Source organism: Sander lucioperca, chromosome 4 (genome assembly GCF_008315115.2).
Source record: "Sander lucioperca isolate FBNREF2018 chromosome 4, SLUC_FBN_1.2, whole genome shotgun sequence".
Classification (NCBI taxonomy): Eukaryota; Metazoa; Chordata; class Actinopteri; order Perciformes; family Percidae; genus Sander; species Sander lucioperca.
The window spans coordinates 8,375,586-8,395,988 of NC_050176.1; the positions used below are offsets into that span (position 1 = coordinate 8,375,586).

The following is a 20,403-nucleotide window of genomic DNA, read 5'->3' on the forward strand; positions in this document are numbered from 1 at the left end:
CTCTCACACACGCACACACACACACACACACACACACACACACACACACACACACGTGAAAAGTGTTGGGGAAAAAAAATCTGATTCATTTATTGAACTTAAAGGGGTACCCCAGCAATTTAGTAGTACCCTTCCACACAAAGTTGGAAGAACAAAGAATGGTCAAAATTGATGCAGCAGATGGAGAGATATCCTGACCCTAGTATGGGTCAAGCCCCAAAATGCTGGATCCTACAGTTCCATTAATCCATCTCAATAGTGCCAAACCCCTAGTTGATAACTTTCTGGCTTTATATAAAAGTCTCCAGCCCAGTCCAAGATACTTTCAGACATCAGTTATTTTCTTAGACTTTAGAAAGCTCCTCCAGACTTGCACAACTATGTTCACAGCCTGAAAAGCACTAACCATGACTAGTAAACTGATCTATGTCTGCTATGCCACTGACGCTTGTAATTTTTTTTACATAGTTCTATTTGCTCTATTCTTTTACTGAACTCTTCTGCAGCAGGATCCCTGTGTCATCTAGGCTGAAAGATGATCAGCTTAATTCAAGTGGCTTTATAGTATACTAGGTTGCTAAGTTTTTGATTTACATGATGTATGTTAAGTTCTTCCAGTACATTTCTCATGAAAGTGGTAATGCATGTTATTAATAGTGGGCCTAAAAAAGCAGTTTTTTCCAAAGTCGATGTAATACAGTTCAAGCTGGTTAGCTGATCAAGACAGATAAACACAATACACATGATTTAGTTTTTTTTATCAATATAACTTACAGGTCAAATTATTTACCAGCCATTAAAACCATGTTGTTTCAAATTTATTGCACAATAAAACATTATCACACAAATATGCTTAACAAAGAGTTTAGTCATTATATAATAATTGTTCCCGTGCGGCAGAAATTAAGGGAATAAAAGTCATACAAATACAGAAATGAAATACTATAAGCCTTGTAAGAACAATCTCAATTACTTACATTAAGAAAAGACAACTTCCTCAGGCACATAATTTATCAAAAAAAACAAAAAAAAAAACAAGCATCTGCCATTAGGATTAGGTTGCTCAATGAGAAAAATAAACTACTGCAGATGAGTTGAGATAAAGCAAGAAATAAAAATCCACCAATTCTATGAAATATGATACATTTGTTTGCTAAGTCAGTTAATTATAGGTTTTTCTAAACGGTTTCTGAAACTTTAATAACAGGTACAGAAGCATTAATCAAAAAGTTTAAAATGTGCTTGATTAAAAACTAAATCATCCATGTAGAGGTTAGCTGGGGTTTTTACCCTTCTTTATAATATATCAACCTCACACAGCAGGGAGGGAGAATACTAATTCACATATACAGTGTATATGTGGTCTCATTAAACACTAAATATTTGTCAGAAATTCCTACTTCCTGTCGTCACAGGTGCTTTTTACACATTTGACATACTTCACCATTATATGCATTTTAGGGATTTTAAGGATTTTTCAGTCTTGTAAAAACTTGGACTGACATGAATTCAAGCTGACCGCAGCACAGAAAGTTTTTTATTCTAAATACATGCACTTTGGGTGAAGTATCAACTTAAGGCTGTGAGGAACAGTTTGATACAATGCAGGACATTGACTTCTAAGGCGTAGTGATTATCTACTGACCGTTTCAAAATGGTATTTGTCGCAGTATTTTACAGGGGAATATTTTTATATTATCTTCACTTGATGTTTCCGTTGGACATCTGCTCTTAATGATCTAATTCAAACTACATTTTGACTGCCGTTTAAGTCAGTCATATTACAACATCATTCACAGGTATGGAAGGGTAAGGGGTGTCACAGACTTGTGCAATTCTTTCTTGATGCCTACAGCATTGATAAAGGTCATGAATAAACGAATGCCTCTTTAATAACAACAAACAGCACAGTGTCTTTTCAAATAACCATTGGTCCTCGTCGTCAGGGGAAACAACCAAAACTGATTTTGCTGTTGGTTTGTTCCTAACATAAAAATCTCTAACATTATGTAACGTTCATAATCACATTCTGTTCTTGTTAGAAAAAAAAGAGAGATGGCATTCCTATCTTGGCTGGCTCATACAGAGGAGCCATCAGGCACGCAGTAGAAAGTGAAGAAAAGATGGGGGAAACTGAAATAATAAAAACTAAAAAAACTAAATGGAATTTCTCTACAGAAAACAAGGTCTTCTTAAACTGCAAATAATTGATTGTTTTCAGTATTCTTAAAGCTATTTTAAAAAATGATTTCATTAGAGATTTTTAGATAGAATTCTAAATCCTGGTATTGCTTCTATTCTCCTCATAATTGCATCGTCTTGAGATTGTTTCAGGTTGTTCACCCCATTTACAGGCCACTGATTTCCCCATCATCCCCCATCACCAAAGAGAACAATGTAGATAGCCCCAAAATGTGACAATATACCATGGCCTTTAGAGTGGCTGATTATGGTGTTTAACATGAACACACATAGAGAGTAAAGTAGGAAAGGCTAAATTCCTTCAGACTGGTAAATACCAGCTGATGGAAAGTAATGGCCATCATGGTGTTGATATTGATTGGGGTTAGTGTAGTTAAGGTTGTGCCAATATATGGAGATTTGAAGGGTCGCAACCAGGACTTAAGGTGCAAGGGAGTCAGCTCACAGTTTGGACCGCAGGGGCTTCAGGTACTTGTGGAAGGATTCATGGACCTGGGGATGAAGAAGGAATGGAGCATTTGTTAAGCTGAAATAACGGGCAACGGGGAAAGACATGTTTATGTAATCTCACACACAGTGTTCTTCCTCTAATGCCAAATGATTGTGGTCGCCCATAAAGTGCACACATGCAACAGCGCACTTAATCTTTCATTTCTGGAACCTACGTTAACAGAACAACTTAATGTGACTTAATGCAGTATGTCATGCATGTCATAGAAAACGTAAAGCATTAAAGTCCTAGAAAAATGACTCTCGCTGTTAGCCAGTGTTTATGTCACTAAACACATTAAGTTAAATGTAATTGTAAATAATGTTTTTTTTTCTTCTATACCAAAAAGTAACAGTGCCATAATTCCAAATAATAAAAACATTTGTTTAACACTACTGCCCCTGCCATATTAAACTGCTTCTCTCGCCAACAGATATAACACACAAATTGAAAAGCTACGAAAAACAGAAAATGCTAATTTATTGAGACACGGATTGAGAATTATTTGTCGCATGTTGTCATTTGTTATTTCTGATTGGTTGCCAACCATCAAAAGTCAAGCCAGTATCACCGAAAACCAGTGGAGTGACTGCAGGAAGCAGGCTGAGTTTGCTTGGGTTCAGGTAAGGCCTGCATCCTTTTCTTGTTGCTAGCATTTAGCCTACGTTGTGGCCTGTTAGTAGCTTGTACGACCATAAGGCTTAGCGGTAATAATATCCCCTAGACCAAATGGCAAAACATTTGATCAGTACCACCTGTGCGTGACACTTATTTTTTCACCCGTGACCCTGACCTACCTCTGTGGCGTTTAGGGGTGAGCGGCGAGCCCATTCGAACATGTGCTCATAGACGTTCCCATCATATCGTCCCAGGACTGAATTTAGCTTCTTGTCGTGGTGGTCAAAGGCATCTACCAGTGCCACAGCATTGGGCCTCAGCTGAGACAGCAGCTCCTTGATACGAGCAGAAACCTGGTGCACCTGGGGCACATTCAGCAGTCCAGCCTGAAATCAAAACGGATGGAGATGTGGATGAAAACGTGCTGCCGTACCTCACTCAGCTGCCCTAACAGTGAGGAACAGGCAGTAGAGACAGTGGGTTTCGCTGTCAAGCAAAGCATTAAACAGGTGATAGAATGCAAAACCGAGTTTACCTTGTCATAGTTGAATTATGACAGTTCGGTGGGTAAAATAGGCATACATAGTACCTCAAAGTCCCATTGACATCCCTTTCCTCTGCAAATCTCACAATTTGAAACTGCTGCTGAAAACGGGCGAATCTCAACAAAACTCATAGTTGACGTCAACTCAGTGGCTGTACCTTATTTGGCTCTAGTCTCTACCTTTGTCACGCCCCCAAAATGTACATACACCACTGATCTGAGGACCGCTGGTCTTCTGAATCTAGGTTGCGCAGATCTCAGAAATTGTATACATTGTTCGTCTGCTATTTCATTACTAAATTCACTTCTGAGACTTTTTTATGTGAGAAATCAACTATGTAGAGCTGAAATATGTGGCCGTTTTTCGAAAATTGATGGCTAATTGCAAATTTGGTACGACTGTGTCGGACTTGAGAAGCTCCACAGTCTGACGTAACAGCAGCCAGTGCCTGCCGGGGTGGCTGCCTTGCCGGTCGGCCTGTCTACCTTCACAGACCCGCTGTGAGCCGGCTGGAGCTCTATCAGGATCTCACACACAAGCTTAGCGGCAAGCTGCGCTGTGTACTTTAGAAAGAAGAAAGTTTGGAAGTTTTTCAAGGATATTGAAAATGAACCACGGTCGTAAATGCAGTGTTCAGGCTGTACAATGGAATACTGGTTCAGAGAAAAGTGTTTAGAACGAGTAGATATCCGACAATGGAGCGGGACTTGTGGATATTACGCTGCGGCGCAGAGGACTTGCAATGGCGGTGTGCTGCTGCTATGGAGATGCAGTGAGACGTGGTGTGCACAGAGGGGAGGGTGCGTGTGCGTGCGTGCGTAGCATAGAACAGTACCCAGGCCATTTTCAGCCCAACCAATGTTACATACCCTATTAGGAGACCTTAAGGAACAGTGTGAAATACCCTATATAATTATTCTACACCGCTTTAAGTCTTATATTTCATTTTCAATTCTAAGTTTAACTGATAAATCAAAAATGCCTTATTTAAATCAACAAAAAAGTCACCACCCACCTAGGCATACAAATCCTACACACAAAAACCCCATTCTGTTTTAGCTCAGAGACAATTGACGCAGTTTTATTTTTTCATGTGGAAGCAGACCGTAAAACTGAACAGCAAAAGGAGTATGCAAATAACTGGAGCAGGTTTGCACAATAGTTCTGTACCACTTGCAAACCATATTGTTTCTCTATGTTGGGATTTTTCTGACCTGTAGAAAGTCTCCAGAGTTGGTTGTAATGCCGTGCAGGGCGTACAGCAGAGCCAGGGTTGACAGCACTGAGTGTATCGCTATGTCACCGATCTCCCCCAGCTTGTCAGTAAAGAGCTTCACTACGACATAGTGACAATGGGCCTGTAGACAAAAAACAGAGAGAACATGTAAATGAATGAAAGAGACTCAAGGCAACAAATAAGAAAGAAAGGGACAGAAAAAGAAGAAATGAGATGAACATGAGCAGAATTTGAGTTCAACGTCAAGCAGCATTGGAACAACATATTGGGCTTTGGCTTAGCATCAATCTCTACACTTACAGTGAGGAAAATAAGTATTTGAACACCCTGCTATTTTGCAAGTTCTCCCACTTAGAAATCATGGAGGGGTCTGAAATTGTCATCGTAGGTGCATGTCCACTGTGAGAGACATAATCTAAAAAAAAATATCCAGAAATCACAATGTATGATTTTTTAACTATTTATTTGTATGATACAGCTGCAAATAAGTATTTGAACACCTGAGAAAATCAATGTTAATATTTGGTACAGTAGCCTTTGTTTGCAATTACAGAGGTCAAACGTTTCCTGTAGTTTTTCACCAGGTTTGCACACACTGCAGGAGGGATTTTGGCCCACTCCTCCACACAGATCTTCTCTAGATCAGTCAGGTTTGTGGGCTGTCGCTGAGAAACACGGAGTTTGAGCTCCCTCCAAAGATTCTCTATTGGGTTTAGGTCTGGAGACTGGCTAGGCCTCGCCAGAACCTTGATATGCTTCTTACAGAGCCACTCCTTGGTTATCCTGGCTGTGTGCTTCGGGTCATTGTCATGTTGGAAGACCCAGCCTCGACCCATCTTCAATGCTCTAACAGAGGGAAGGAGGTTGTTCCCCAAAATCTCGCAATACATGGCCCCGGTCATCCTCTCCTTAATACAGTGCAGTCGCCCTGTCCCATGTGCAGAAAAACACCCCCAAAGCATGATGCTACCACCCCCATGCTTCACAGTAGGGATGGTGTTCTTGGGATGGTACTCATCATTCTTCTTCCTCCAAACACAGTTAGTGGAATTATGACCAGAAAGTTCTATTTTGGTCTCATCTGACCACATGACTTTCTCCCATGACTCCTCTGGATCATCCAAATGATCATTGGCAAACTTAAGACGGGCCTTGACATGTGCTGGTTTAAGCAGGGGAACCTTCCGTGCCATGCATGAGTTCAAACCATGACGTCTTAGTGTATTACCAACAGTAACCTTGGAAACGGTGGTCCCAGCTCTTTTCAGGTCATTGACCAGCTCCTCCCGTGTAGTTCTGGGCTGATTTCTCACCTTTCTTAGGATCATTGAGACCCCACGAGGTGAGATCTTGCATGGAGCCCCAGTCCGAGGGAGATTGACAGTCATGTTTAGCTTCTTCCATTTTCTAATGATTGCTCCAACAGTGGACCTTTTTTCACCAAGCTGCTTGGCAATTTCCCCGTAGCCCTTTCCAGCCTTGTGGAGGTGTACAATTTTGTCTCTAGTGTCTTTGGACAGCTCTTTGGTCTTGGCCATGTTAGTAGTTGGATTCTTACTGATTGTATGGGGTGGACAGGTGTCTTTATGCAGCTAACGACCTCAAACAGGGCCATCTAATTTAGGATAATAAATGGAGTGGAGGTGGACATTTTAAAGGCAGACTAACAGGTCTTTGAGGGTCAGAATTCTAGCTGATAGACAGGTGTTCAAATACTTATTTGCAGCTGTATCATACAAATAAATAGTTAAAAAATCATATATTGTGATTTCTGGATTTTTTTTTTTTTAGATTATGTCTCTCACAGTGGACATGCACCTACGATGACAATTTCAGACCCCTCCATGATTTCTAAGTGGGAGAACTTGCAAAATAGCAGGGTGTTCAAATATTTATTTTCCTCACTGTACCTATAAATCCAAGCCAGATCTGTGTATAAAGCTATGGAAAACTTTAAACTATGTAATGACCATGATCACACACACAAAAAACTGAACTTACGTCTGAGGCTCTGACCAGGTCAATAGCACTGTTGTTCCAGGCGTCCTCCTGGCTCTTCCTGTTCTGCATCTCTTGCTGGATACTCTTAGCTGCCAGCTCAACTAGACTGCAAACACACACACACACAAATTATCTGCATTAACCAAAAGATGTCATTAATATAAATTAATAAAAACATTAAGACTCATTATCCCTCCCCAGCCTTAACAACATATATTTATCTTTGACTTATTACAACAGAGGCTGTCTCTTTACTAAAAACACAATTGCGCTTTTACATTAAATTCTCCTGAAATCCAGAACTGCTCTTATGGAATAAGATTGTCTTTTCCCAAATAAACATCATAAATCATATCTATGCATAAAAAAAAGAGGGAATATGTTGAAGGGTTAGCAGAAACACAGAAGAAATTATTACTAACACGCAATTGTCCCTCTAAAGTCTGAATTGGCAGGCCACATTTTGTCGCCCTCCACCAGCCTGACTTTGCTGCCGTTTCTGCTCACCACACAGCTGACACGGACTGCCAAATGAATTTAGATGCGACTAAGGCTGACAGTTTGCAGGGATGTGATCAGGGCAGCATATTATGTCAGTGACAGTGAAAAGGACAAAGGCAGAAATTAACAGCAGAGAACAGCAGACTTGGGCAGAAAACTGATTAGACTATCAGGGTGATTAATGTTGACAACTGAAGCTCTGGCCAACACCAACACCTGAGATACAAATCTAACTGTGTGACGTAACAGCAGACAGTGTGTCAACATATATCCCTACGCTTTTAAAAAAACTAAACTTACATTTTGGGCATTGAGCATATGCCCATATCCAATATCTAAACATTGAAAGGCAAATTTTAACATATTACATCATACATTACATGCAACCACGAGGCATGAGTGGAGGGGTCAAAGCAGCAGTACATTGACTAATATAACTACAAACCACAATTCCAATGAAGTTGGGACGTTGTGTAAAACGTAAATAACAGAATACAATGATTTGCAAATCCTTTTTAACCTATATTCAATTGCATACAATACAAAAGACAAAATATTTAATGTTCAGACTGGTGTGTTACATGACCTTTCCTTTTAACAACACTCAATAAGCGTTTGGGAAGTGAGGACACTAATTGTTGAAGCTTTGTAGGTGGAGTTCTATCCCATTCTTGCTTAATGTACAACTTCAGTTGCTCAACAGTCCAGGGTCTCTTTTGCCGTATTTTGAGCTTCATAATGCGCCACACATTTTCAATGGGAGACAGGTCTGGACTGCAGACAGGCCAGTCTAGTACCTGCACTCTTACTACGAAGCCACGCTGTTGTAACACGTGCAGAATGTGGCTTAGCATTGTCTTGCTGAAATTAGCAGGGACGTCCCTGAAAAAGACATTGCTTGGATGGCAGCATATGTTGCTCCAAAACCTGTATGTACCTTTCAGCATTAATGGTGCCTTCACAGATGTGTAAGTTACCCATGCCATGGGCAGTAACACACCCCCATACCATCACATATGCTGGCTTCTGAACTTAGCGCTGATAACAATCTGGATGGTCCTTTTACTTTTTGGCCCGGAGGACATGACGTCCATGATTTCCAAAAACAATTTGAAATGTGGACTCGTCAGACCACAGCACACTTTTCCACTTTGCGTCAGTCCATATCAGATGAGCTCGGGCCCAGAGGAGCTGGCGGCGTTTCTGGGTGTTGTTGATATATGGCTTTCGCTATGCATGGTAGAGTTTTCACTTGCACTTGTAGATGTAGCGACGGACTGTGTTAACTGACAATGGTTTTCCAAATTGTTCCTGAGCCCACATGGTAATATCCTTTACATAATGATGTTGATTTTTAATGCAGTGCCACCTGAGATGGAAGGTCACGGGCATTCAATGTTTGTTTTCGGCCTTGCCGCTTACGTGCAGAGATTTCTCCAGATTCTCTGAATCTTTTGATGATATAATGGACTGTAGATGATGAAATCCCTTAAATTCCTTGCAATTATACATTGAGAAACGTTCTTAAACTATTGGACTATTTGCTCACGCAGTTGTACACAATGTGTTGAACCTCGAGTCTTTTGGGGATGCTCCTTTAATACCCAATCATAACACTCACCTGTTTCCAATTAACCTGTTTACCTGTGGAATATTCCAAACAGGTGTCTTTTGAGCATTCCTCAACTTCCCAGTCTTTTGTTGTCCCAGCTTTTTTGGAACTTGTTGCAGCCATCAAATTAAAAAAAAAAAAAACAATAAAAGTCAACACATTAAATTATTATTATATTATAAATTATAAATTAAATTTGAACATTAAATATCTTGTCTTTGTAGTGTATTTAATTAAATATAGGTTAAAAAGGATTTTCAAATCATTGTATTCTGTTTTTATTTACGTTTAACATAACGTACCAAATTGGAATTGGGGTTGTACTTCAAAAAATGAAGTTAAAGAATCTGTTTCACAACATACACTGAAAATGTATCCAATGAAAATGTGAAAAAAACATGTGAAATGGTAAAAAGAATTAAATATCTAAACCAGAAATAAAAACTCAGCAACACAGCTCAGTCTCTTACATAGCAGCTCGTTGTTTGTAGACCTCCACCAGGCTAGCCAGGTCGTTTATGTCTACCACGGTTGGTCTGGCAGCGACAGGCTGTGGCTGGACCCTGTGTTGCTTTGCTTCATTCAGATATGATACAATGCCGCTCAGCTGCTGTCCTGCCTTAGCCTGCCGGTAGCTCTTCACCAGGTATCTGCACAGACAAAAGTTGAGGATTTTGATATTTCTTCTTATACAAATATTAACACCAAATCCAAGTCTGGCTTCATATACTGTATCAACATCTTCATTCATTCCCATTCACAACTCATTTAGCCTTTGTGTGTGTACTTTGTGTTCAGTTAAGAGCTCATTTGGAATTGAACATTTCAGTAACTGTTCGTACATCCTTGCCAGGGAAACAATATTCCTTCTAAAAGGACAAAATATCTATATATCTAATGTATAGTTTTTTTTTTTAAACTGCACAGCTGACCTTCATAGTACTAGAGATATAAAACCATCACAGCTATCATTTAGGGATATAAAATGTCACCCGTGTTTGTTTTTGCTGTGGGAGGAGTGTGGGTGTGTCCCCTGCATTTGTGGTGTGATAGGGCTGCTGAGTGGGCATATGTTTATGTCTGCATTTGTCTCTGTCTCGCTCTCATTCTATTAAAGTGTGTGACAAAAATGATGGGTGAAAAAGCTAAATGTGTGTGTGTGTGCTTTAGTGTGAGCACTGCTGTACTAAAAACAATGCAATTTAGGAATTAAGAAGATGTTGCTATACGTTTCAGTGTTACAACTTAAAGTAAAAGCAAAGTAGGAGCGTAGGAGCACTCTAACAACATAGTAACAATAACAACAAAGGTGTTTCTAGCATGTGAGGACTTGGCAGGCTGTGAACTTGGTCCTGGTGAGGTGTCACATTTGCGGTCATGTGATTCTGTGTGACGAGCTACCTTGCGGTCTGCAGCATCATGACTGTGTTCTCTCCCTCGTAGGTGCATGTAGGGGTGAACTCAACGTAAATGTCCGGCAAGGCACTGCTGCGAGAGTAGCCGTGGCCGCCACATGACATGCGGCACACCTCAATGCCAGAGTTGGTTGTCCACGTGGTGAAAGCCTTCAGACCCGCAGAAAGCGCATGGAGCTGTAGATCGGAGGGTAAAGAGGGTGAAAATGGCTTAATTCAAGCCTAAACACTGGGTGACAATTATATAAATATATTTTTTTTTAATCAAGTCATCATTAAGCCTAGATCACACTCTACATGTGCATGTCCAGTCAGTACCTCAGGCAGTTCACTGAAGTCCCCGTCGTTGATGTCTCCACTGATGCGGTGGTAGGTCTCCTTCATATACTGGCCGACAAAAGAGAAGGCATAGGCCGTAGCTAGCAGAGGGAACAGCTTGTACTGCTGCGTCTGGTAGTCGAGGATCTGAGGCTCTGGCTCTCTGTGGGACACAATACTTCACTTTGATGCATGAGGATATGGTACAAGATCAAATCATGATAACACCAGTACTTTTTCCATTTCCTGTTATGTCAACATTTCTGAACCTCTGACACTAGTTTCATGTGTTGAATTGTATAGATCAACTATCAAAGTGCTATAAATATCATTATTCTATTTGGACATATTGGCCCTCTTCCGTAATTTACTTCCTATAACATTTCACATCCATGTATCCATATGTTTACTAAACCATCTACGTTCTTATGGAACACGCATAACTAAATAAAAAACAATTGTTGCTTAAGAAATGTAGTTACAAGTCTGCCATTCAGTTAAATACAATAATGTATTCATAATTTGTCATTAGAGACTTTCTACTAATATGAATGTGTTTTACATAAAATTCTAGTGGTATAAAGTAAAATCTAATTGTGAGCCCTGTCACTTGGTTGTGCATGATGGACCTTAAAGCTGTGGTAGGCACTTTATTTTTTGGAGTCGTTGGGCAAAAATGTCATGATAATCTTTCGGTATATTGTAATTCAAGTGATCTGAGAGAAAACTTCTTCTCAAAGACTTCTGCACCTCCTCTTCAGGCTTTAGATAATCTAGCCGGTTTTGCAACTTCTATCAAATATGCAATGTTTGTGCAGCTCTTTGATGAAATGTCGTCATGCATTAATTTGTATTGACTGACCCCGGCCGGATTTCAGACTGGTGTCGAACGGAACTGTAGCGGATGGCGATGGTGCAGGACTTGGAGAGAGCCCGAGCTGACTCGCCTACAATCAATGAGCGGATGAACACCATGGTGCCGTAGGTCAGCTTGGCACTTGGTGGCTTCACATAGGTTCCATCTGGCTCCACCTAGTGGAGAGACAAAGTCATTATCAAAGCATATAAGCAGATGCTTCAGGAGCAAAAGTCCCACTCTAAATGCAATATATAAACTCAGTTCATTATTACACCAGTTTATTTGGAACACCTCGCAATACCAGAATAAATGCTACCTTCATGACAGGTGTAATGTTCAGTTTTTGTTGAGATTGTTCAAGAGAGATGTTGATTCAACTTTGTGCTCATTTTGAATAATGTTTGTGGAGCTGCTGAATTGTATGTATTGACAGGAATTTCTATTTGAAACAGGGTTCTCAATGCATCTTCCAGCAGCATGCAGCTGAATCAGGTGCTTCTCAGTTCGAGGTAGAGATGCTCACAAGTCTCGAGTCCAAGTCAAGTCTCAAGTCTCTCGTGGTCATAAAGAGTGTTCTAGGTTGTAGCTAAAGCTAGAAGCAAGTTAAGCCAATGCTTAATTAGATAGCCATTGCTGAGCTCAACATGTTTTTCTAATATATAGGGTGCGTTTTCAGGTGCCTGATAAAATTAGATGTGGTTGAGCCAGAATCCTTTACACCCCATATTTTGCATTCAGTAATTCTTTTATTTGGGCCTTGTTGTATGAAGTTATTAAAGCCAAAGCTTATAATGAATTGCACAGCAGCTACCGGTGCGGTCAACATGTTTGTTGTCCCTGATCCCGTGTGGCTGCTCGCAGCTCATCAGAAGTTCCAAAAAATAAATGTTGTTCACGAGTCCCGGACCTCGAGTCGAGTTTAAAGTCTTTTGTGGACGAGTCTCAAGTCAAGTCTGAAGTCACTGTGTGTGCGACTTAAGTGCAACTTGAGTCTGAATGTGCATGCAATGCAACAATCCTTCCCTATTTGGTATAAACAAAACACAGCCACGCAGGTCTTTGCTTAACTATTAAAGTATCTGCAAAGAACAGCATGTGTTACACTCTCTAGTGGCAAACAGATAGGCAGTGGTGGAAACCACCAATAACCATTTGGGCACAGGTGCAATAACACTGACAGCAATCCTTTCACAAAAAAAGATCAAATCTCCTAATCAACTTAAACCAATTTAACCTAAGGGAATCTAGCAACTCAAATAATGTCACATCACCTTGGCATATTTCATCAGCATGTTCTCCCGTGGGATTCGTACGTTCTCTAGTTTTAGGAAGCCGTTGTCAACTTCATTAAAGCCAAACTTGGGGCCAATATCTCCAACCACAATACCTAAGAGAAACAGAGAAAAAATGACACAGACCCAAAAAAGGGAGGCAGAAACAGGAAGGTAAATGAGGACTGACTTTAACACAAACACCACATCCAGAGAGACATCACAGACAGTGGTTACCTGGCAAGGGTACGTGTGTGTTCATGTCGCGGATAGGTACGATGAAAGCATGCAGACCGTGACAATTTCCCTGAGTATAAAGCTGGGCTAGAACTATGGCATGGTTTGAGGTCTTTCCAACTAGAAAGAGAGAGAGTAAGAAGGTTAAACTAATTTGTTCTGAATGTCAACAAGGTTTTCTTAGCCTGAAAGAAAACAAAACATATTCCTTATGCTTACAGAAATTCTAATACTTTGCCATTTCCAGGCTGTATAACTCTTGGTCCAGTCCTGCAGAGACAAGACAGTGTGAATGTACTTACGTCCTCCAGGCCACCATTTGATGGAGCTGATTGTGGGACTGTTCAAGACAAACTCCTGTGTGGCCGGGTCATATGTAGCTGTGGTCTCCAGCCCCCTGAGGTGTGTGCCTACAGAGAGACAACATAGCGAAGCCCACCAAACACACACACACCACACACACATACAGCGTAAACAGTTGAAAATAAAAAATGAATTAATGTGACATGACCAAACTGAAGATTAATCAATGAATCAACACGTTTAGCCCTTGACAATTTGAAATATGCTTTAATAGGTAGCTGAACTGGATGAAGCCAACATAAAGGAGCAAAGCAGTGCACTTTGTAGGTGTTTGACAGATCTAAAAACATATGTAACAATCATTTTTCAACATAATTCCATTCATGCCATGCTATGTCATGCCATTTGCTTGATGGCCTCTGAATTTGCATCTAGCACAAACAAAACAGGTCTGGATGTCCTATTCAAACTGTAATGTGTGTTGCTATACTGGTCTGCAACCAAAGACAGATCTTAAAACATGCTAAACCAAACATATTTACAAACTATCTAAAATTGTTAGTAAAGGAAACGGTTATGTCAAAAACACAAACAGGGGTGATGAGAGGTAGTTTGTCTGGCTATCTGATGCAGCCCGGTGGTCAGGGGGCATAACACCTAGTGACAGACTCTACTCCAGACGTTTGGGCATGCAATTACAAGTACAAACTTTTGATAACATTATGCTTGTCTGGTGGGTCAACTGACACAAGTGGTCAGACGGGTTGTAAATATGTTTAACCATATCAAATATTTGACCTACTGTCTTTAAAGAAGTGGCGCTTACACAATAGACAATTACCCTGGATATTTTGGGTGCGTTCATCATCATGTTAACTTGAGTTCAGCAGTTTAGAAAATTAAGTCAAACTTGGGATTTGTTGACATATCTGCCCACTCGTGTAGTTTTCCCTACCAGACTGAATTTACTTGTATCCTTAAACAAAGGATGGGCAAAATATGACAGAAAGGATGTTTAAAACATTTGCAACTCGGACAAACAAACTTTCTCAGATAATTATTAATGGAAGTTAAGTACAAATAGATATTAGTGCCAATTAGGTAAACATTAGTTTTAACTAAAGCAGGAGAAGTAACACCAGAATGTTTATTGACGGGCCTAAACAGGCCTGCTTTTTTGGACTGCCCTGTTCATTTTACCGTGGCCCATCTCAGTCTGAGCATAGGTGCCGATGATCTCTAGGTTCCAGGTGGGCATGAAGAAGCGGTCCATTTGCTCTTGGGTGGCCTGGTTGAGCAGTGTGGGCATGAACATCGCCAGATGGAGATCCAAGGGCCCTGGCCTGTCTGGGTTCACACAGCTAGGCCACGCAGGACAGCGGCAAACGGAAAAGAAAAGCAGGTGGAAATGGGGAAAGGCCAAGAAGGGAGGGAGATGCATAAGGAATTTTGGATGGAAGCATTATGGGAAGTTTGAACCAATTAAGTGCAGATGAATGAGGAGAGAATGTTGGAAAAAGTATTGACAGGAGAGATTATGGGTAAGAATTGATATGGTTCGAATAAGAAAGAAACGGGTGAAGAAATAAAGACAAAGAATGTGCAAAAAAGCATTAAAAGGCAGAAGTGACAAAGACAAATTAAAACAGCGTGTAAGCATATCGTGCATATTGATTTGATCATATGGCCATCATTTGGCTCCACTCATTTAAACTCCATTTGAATCTGTCTTTAGTAGCTGCATTGATAAAGTTCCCCTGCAACATGTGAGTTTGAATACCTCAGTTATGTACAGCACTTCAGTCTCAGACACTTCTCAGTTTAGCATGCTGAGTGTGCTGGAACATGTTCACCGTTTCTGACCATAAACTCATCAAATTAAAGCATAAAGGTTCTGCATCAAACAAATTCCTGATTTAGCTGCCTCGTACATATCTTTACACCAAGTGGTCACATGTAAACTTCTTTTTCTTTACTAGTTCTAACTGGATGTTCAACTAGTCTGGCAACTTACAGTTTAAAAGACACCAAGATTGTCATTGAACTGAAGAGATATATATATATATATATGAAAATTGGGCCAGTAACTATACAGGTATACTGACAAGGCAGATAATAGTGGGTAAGTAAGTTCATTTTTAGACAACTTTAAAATATGGACAACTATTTTAATAATTGATTAATTTTTCAAGCACAACTTCCAAATATTTATAGTAAATTGAAGATTTGGGAACATTTAATGACATCACTTTGTGCTCTAGGATATTGTGATTGTGTTTTCTGTTTTTCTTTAGACTGAACGATTAATCAATTTTTCAATATAATAATCAGCAGATTAATTGACAATGCAAAAAATTGTTAATTGTAGCCCTAAAAAAGTGATCAAGGACACATTAGGTAATGCCATAAACAATACTCTTGGATTCTAGCCCAGTGTTGGTCCATCATGTCAAAACACAGGTGAACAAAATGTTCATTAAAAGACAGTTCAAGAGCCATCATTTCTAAACTTTCAATGGAGGTTTGCACAGATGAAATGTTAATTCACAGTAACATCCACTTGACTTTGTTACAGCAAGGCAACAAACAATAGCTGGCTTGGCCTACATTCTCTCAGATTACAAAGAGACATTCAGAAGCTAGAACTCAGCCTCATTATGGGATCCCAGACCACATATTTGTGCAGCACATAATGCAGTTCTTGCTTTTGATGTCATGAAACGGGACAAAAATTGTTCTCACTAGTTTCCATTTCCAGTCTACACTACCTACTAATCACACACCAGAACAACCTCTTCACCATTTCTGGCCACTCAAGATGCCAACAGCCAAACCAAAGACAGAACAGATAATTATTAGATTTATTAGATTATAATTAGGACTAAATTACTGATTAAAATGCATTTAAAACAGAGTATATCATTTGCAAAGAGATGGAAAGTAATCAAGACAGCAGTCAAAATGCACACACGCTTCACCATTAGTGCATTACCATGACAAAGATGGAGTGAGAGAGTTGTCAGTAGGAAATAAGTAGAACTACCTACCTAATGTAGATGGGAATATGTTATGGAAAAAACTAAACAAAACTAATATATTTTATCTAACATACTACTAACGCTGAAGGTGTTAAGGACAACCATAGTGCAGCGATGTTAATAACCCAGCTACATGTAGTTAACTAGCCACAAATCACCATCAAATTGTAACGTATAAACACAATTGTCAGGACACACGTGCAACTACTTTTGAATTTTCTACATGATTTGAATCTGTCAAACACATACAAGAAGAACAGTTCTCCAACGGGCCACTTTTCTTGCCCCGAATATCATTTTGGCTAAACATTCAAAAATACAAATGCCAATTTGTGCTATTTTATAACAGCACAATGATGTTGTGTCTAAGGGCCTTTATCAACAAGCAAGTAAATAAGTTAAGGGCTAAGTCCAGGACTGACCGTGACCCATCTCAGTTTGGGCATATGTGCCCATGGCCTGGAAGGACTCTGCCAGAGGTAACCATTTCTTGGACTGCTGAGGGTCACACTGGCTGTACAGGGTCGGGAGGAACATGACAAAGTGTAGCCCCATGGCCTCATGGTGGTTGCCATTAACCATACTGGGTGAAGGGAAGGTATAGGACACACAAACTTAAGTTCAGACTTGCTGTTACTCAAATGTTGTGTAACTGAGGTATTTGCTGACTCAATATGTTATGGCAGCACTGTGATGTTTATGGCTGAGGTTCAAGTATTTAATACACATGCTACTTTGTTGTCTAAAAAGTTATTCAAATTTAGTGTTTGAACAAGTAACAAGAAGAAGAATAGATAAAATGAAGAGGGGAAGCAAAGTAGAGTATTAATGTGATCCACATTGATCCTTTTTACAAGCAGCCACAATTCAAAATAAAACTCACTGAATATACATCAAATAGGCTGACAGAAAGCTTGGGAGTGCAGGAACACAGCACATTGGAACACGTGAGCAATATCTCTAAAAAAAACATTATAAAAACTGAGGATCAATCACATTGCATTACACAGTACAGCTGGTGAAAGCTGGGAGCTTGCATACCTTCTGACACAGTTCCTTGTTCTGAACTTTGCTCCGACCCCATTTATTTGCCTTGAGATCACACGCAGCTACAAATTGGTGGTCGAGCTACAATTTATATTACACATTTCAGCAAAAAATGTAGGTGATTCTTTGAATTTTGTACTATCACCAGGAAGTTTCTAAACCATTATCTTGTCTGATACAGTTAAAGGATAGTTGTGGAACTGTTATAAACATAATAAAATGGTCCCACATATCACGGTGCCCAAGCTACATCATGACCCCCCCTCATTATTGTTTGAAACGAACATGCCATTTTGTATATTGCACGTCAGTTAATGAACAATCCACGTATATTATTTGATTACTGCCATAAAGTACAGTCAGGGTGTGGTATCATTAACATAACAGCCATTGTGTAATGTGTAACATGTCAACCACTTACATTATGTGTAATTTATGAATTGCAAACCCTTGATACTGACAGTATCTGACAGAGATCATAATAGTTTGCTTTATTATTCAGTAAGTACACATGTATATTCAAGTACAAGTGCATTTGTAAACTTTAGCTTGTGAAAAACAATATTATAGTGTTCACCACTTCCTGCTACTTAATTGAAATTGTAAATTACTATCAGTACACGTATTTCTTATTTCTGACTCTGCTTACACTCCTTGTGTGCCTGAGTCACTTCACCACTGTTACCACTTCAGGACAACACTACTGTGCATCAAACTGTGAGGACAAACAAACAATTCAATTTTGGACTGTTAAATGCCTTACATTGCTTGCAGAACATGATTTTAGGGATAATAATGTACAGAGGGACATATCCCCTTTTTTTAGTAGGCTTTTTGTGTTTACCTCTCCTAACAGCTGATTTGACTGTGTGCAGGCTGCTCTCCCTCTGCCTTGCAATCACACAGAGACCCATCTGGATCTACAGTATGTAACAAGTTGGCCTCACACATAGACTAATTTACCACTTACGTCTTATAGCAGTAGATCTCCTCTGGGTCTGCAATGCCATATTCTCTGAGCTTCAGGATCATTTGGGCACTTTTTCTTACAGCCTGGTCATAGCGCTCACTGCGGGACAGGAAGTTTGGGTCCTCCTCCTTAAAGTCTGGGTCACTGAAAACCATGGACTCTACAGTGGAAGGTGGAAATTAAATCAGAAATGTATCTTTTAGTCTACACAGTGGCTGAAGTCTATACAATACATATATTAAAGTTTAGGTGGACATTTCCAAAAGTCTATTCAAATATGTAAATGTGTACACACATCTGAAATATGTGTAAAATGTAACAGTGTGCATATATATTTACATACATTAGGTTGTTAGACAAATTAAAAAAATGGCCATCAATTTGTACTCACAGTGGTTTACAGTTTAATTACCATAGCTTCCTCCTATTTAACAACAACTAATTTTGAGACCAAACACATCATATATGCCTGCAAGGCCTGTGTCGAGAAAGGAAGTTTTTTTTGTCAGAATTTGGAGGACATAACCACTGTATCCTTTAGACTTTAGACTCTAAGAAACTATGATGGACATTTTTCACAATTGTTAGAAATTTAACAGACAAAAAGATTACCTTAATCGAGAAAATACTCAGATGAAACAATAACGAAAATGATCACACAGACACTAGTAGGTTTTAGTACAAATCTCTGCACCTTTAGGTTCAACAAAATTTTCAGAAAAACGAATGCTGATTTAAGAATGTATACAGACATGGAAAATTAAATTCTTCTCATAACACATTTTAAAACGTGTATACACACTGACACACTTGGGTACATTAAAAGTGTATTCTTTATAGATCTAACATTATATACACAAAAATAAATATGGTCTTCAATTTTCCATGACTTGACCCGACCCAAGACAGTAGTCGTGTGGTCAATCGCATTTAAATTCCACATTGAATCAAACATACAGTATGTTGTTCTCTGCTACCTACAACCACGCTATGTTTGCCTGAAGAAGATGTGAATAAAGCAGCATAGCCTAGCGTAAAGTTCACTTGGACAGGTGTTGAAATACAACCAACATCACTGAACACAAACAACTGATCAACTACAGTAGGGTTTTATGCTAAATGACACGAAAGCCGAATTTGTCTTTGGAACATAACATATCACCCTAACATAATTCATTTTAGAATACCTTAAATACATTTTAGCGTAAGATATGTTTCTAAATTACGTAAAAGTTTGGTTCAATTCAGGACAACGTCCGAAGACAGGAAAGCCGCTAGCAACTCTAGTTAGCACACAGCCGAAGAAGGCATTAACGTTAGCGCCTTCTCCACAATACTTGTCTCCAGCAAATATCATTTGTATCATTGTCAGATAAAGTGTTAACGTTAGGTGTCGGCGGTAACGAGCCCAATAACTCAACGTTATCGGGCAAAGAAGTCATTTCAAACTCACCAATTTCTCGTCTTCTTTTGGTCTTCTCAAGGCCCCCGTCCAAAATGTAGGTTAGTTTCTCGACGTCGAAAGTGGCGTTTTGCCGCTCTTTAATAATATCAGGATTCATGGTTCTATATCTGACTGAAAACAGTATTTACAGTTTAAAAAATGAGTAGACAATTGTTATATAACCTCCTGCAACCTCAACCTGACTGATGGACTGTTCCTCCTGACGCAGCCGCAGTGGGGCGGAGAGGCGGAGATAACGGGAGATATACTTGGATAAGTCATGTCATGTGACCGT

The 20,403-nt window shown here is 39.6% G+C and overlaps 1 protein-coding gene across 2 annotated transcripts; it reads right to left on the reverse strand.

The window, feature by feature from the left end:
• Positions 1-1,277: 1,277 nt before the first annotated feature.
• Positions 1,278-20,354, reverse strand: acox1 (acyl-CoA oxidase 1, palmitoyl). 2 transcript variants are annotated; one of them, XM_031288914.2, is made up of 14 exons: positions 20,118-20,354; positions 18,665-18,824; positions 14,810-14,970; positions 13,609-13,716; positions 13,307-13,426; positions 13,070-13,185; positions 11,802-11,971; positions 10,940-11,102; positions 10,608-10,798; positions 9,677-9,856; positions 7,094-7,199; positions 5,070-5,213; positions 3,490-3,696; positions 1,278-2,694 (listed from the first exon to the last, which is right to left on the reverse strand). In XM_031288914.2, exons 1-14 carry the CDS (start codon positions 20,224-20,226, stop codon positions 2,644-2,646), a joined length of 1,986 nt encoding a protein of 661 aa, XP_031144774.1. In that variant the 5' UTR covers positions 20,227-20,354; the 3' UTR covers positions 1,278-2,643. The 2 variants fall into 2 exon arrangements, with proteins under 2 accessions (XP_031144774.1, XP_031144775.1); XM_031288915.2 differs by lacking the exon at positions 14,810-14,970 and adding an exon at positions 17,070-17,230.
• Positions 20,355-20,403: the final 49 nt, after the last annotated feature.

What these genes read in the sequence shown, in the direction of transcription:
- acox1 (XM_031288914.2), bottom strand. Translation starts at nt 20,226, where the DNA reads ATGAATCCTGATATTATTAAAGAGCGGCAAAACGCCACTTTCGACGTC. An exon ending in CAGTCTGAAATCCGGCCGGG is followed by an intron (nt 11,103 to 11,801) that starts GTCAGTCAATAC and finishes TGTGTCCCACAG; the next exon opens with AGAGCCAGAGCCTCAGATCC. An exon ending in ACCTGGTCAGAGCCTCAGAC is followed by an intron (nt 5,214 to 7,093) that starts GTAAGTTCAGTT and finishes TTTTGTCTACAG; the next exon opens with GCCCATTGTCACTATGTCGT.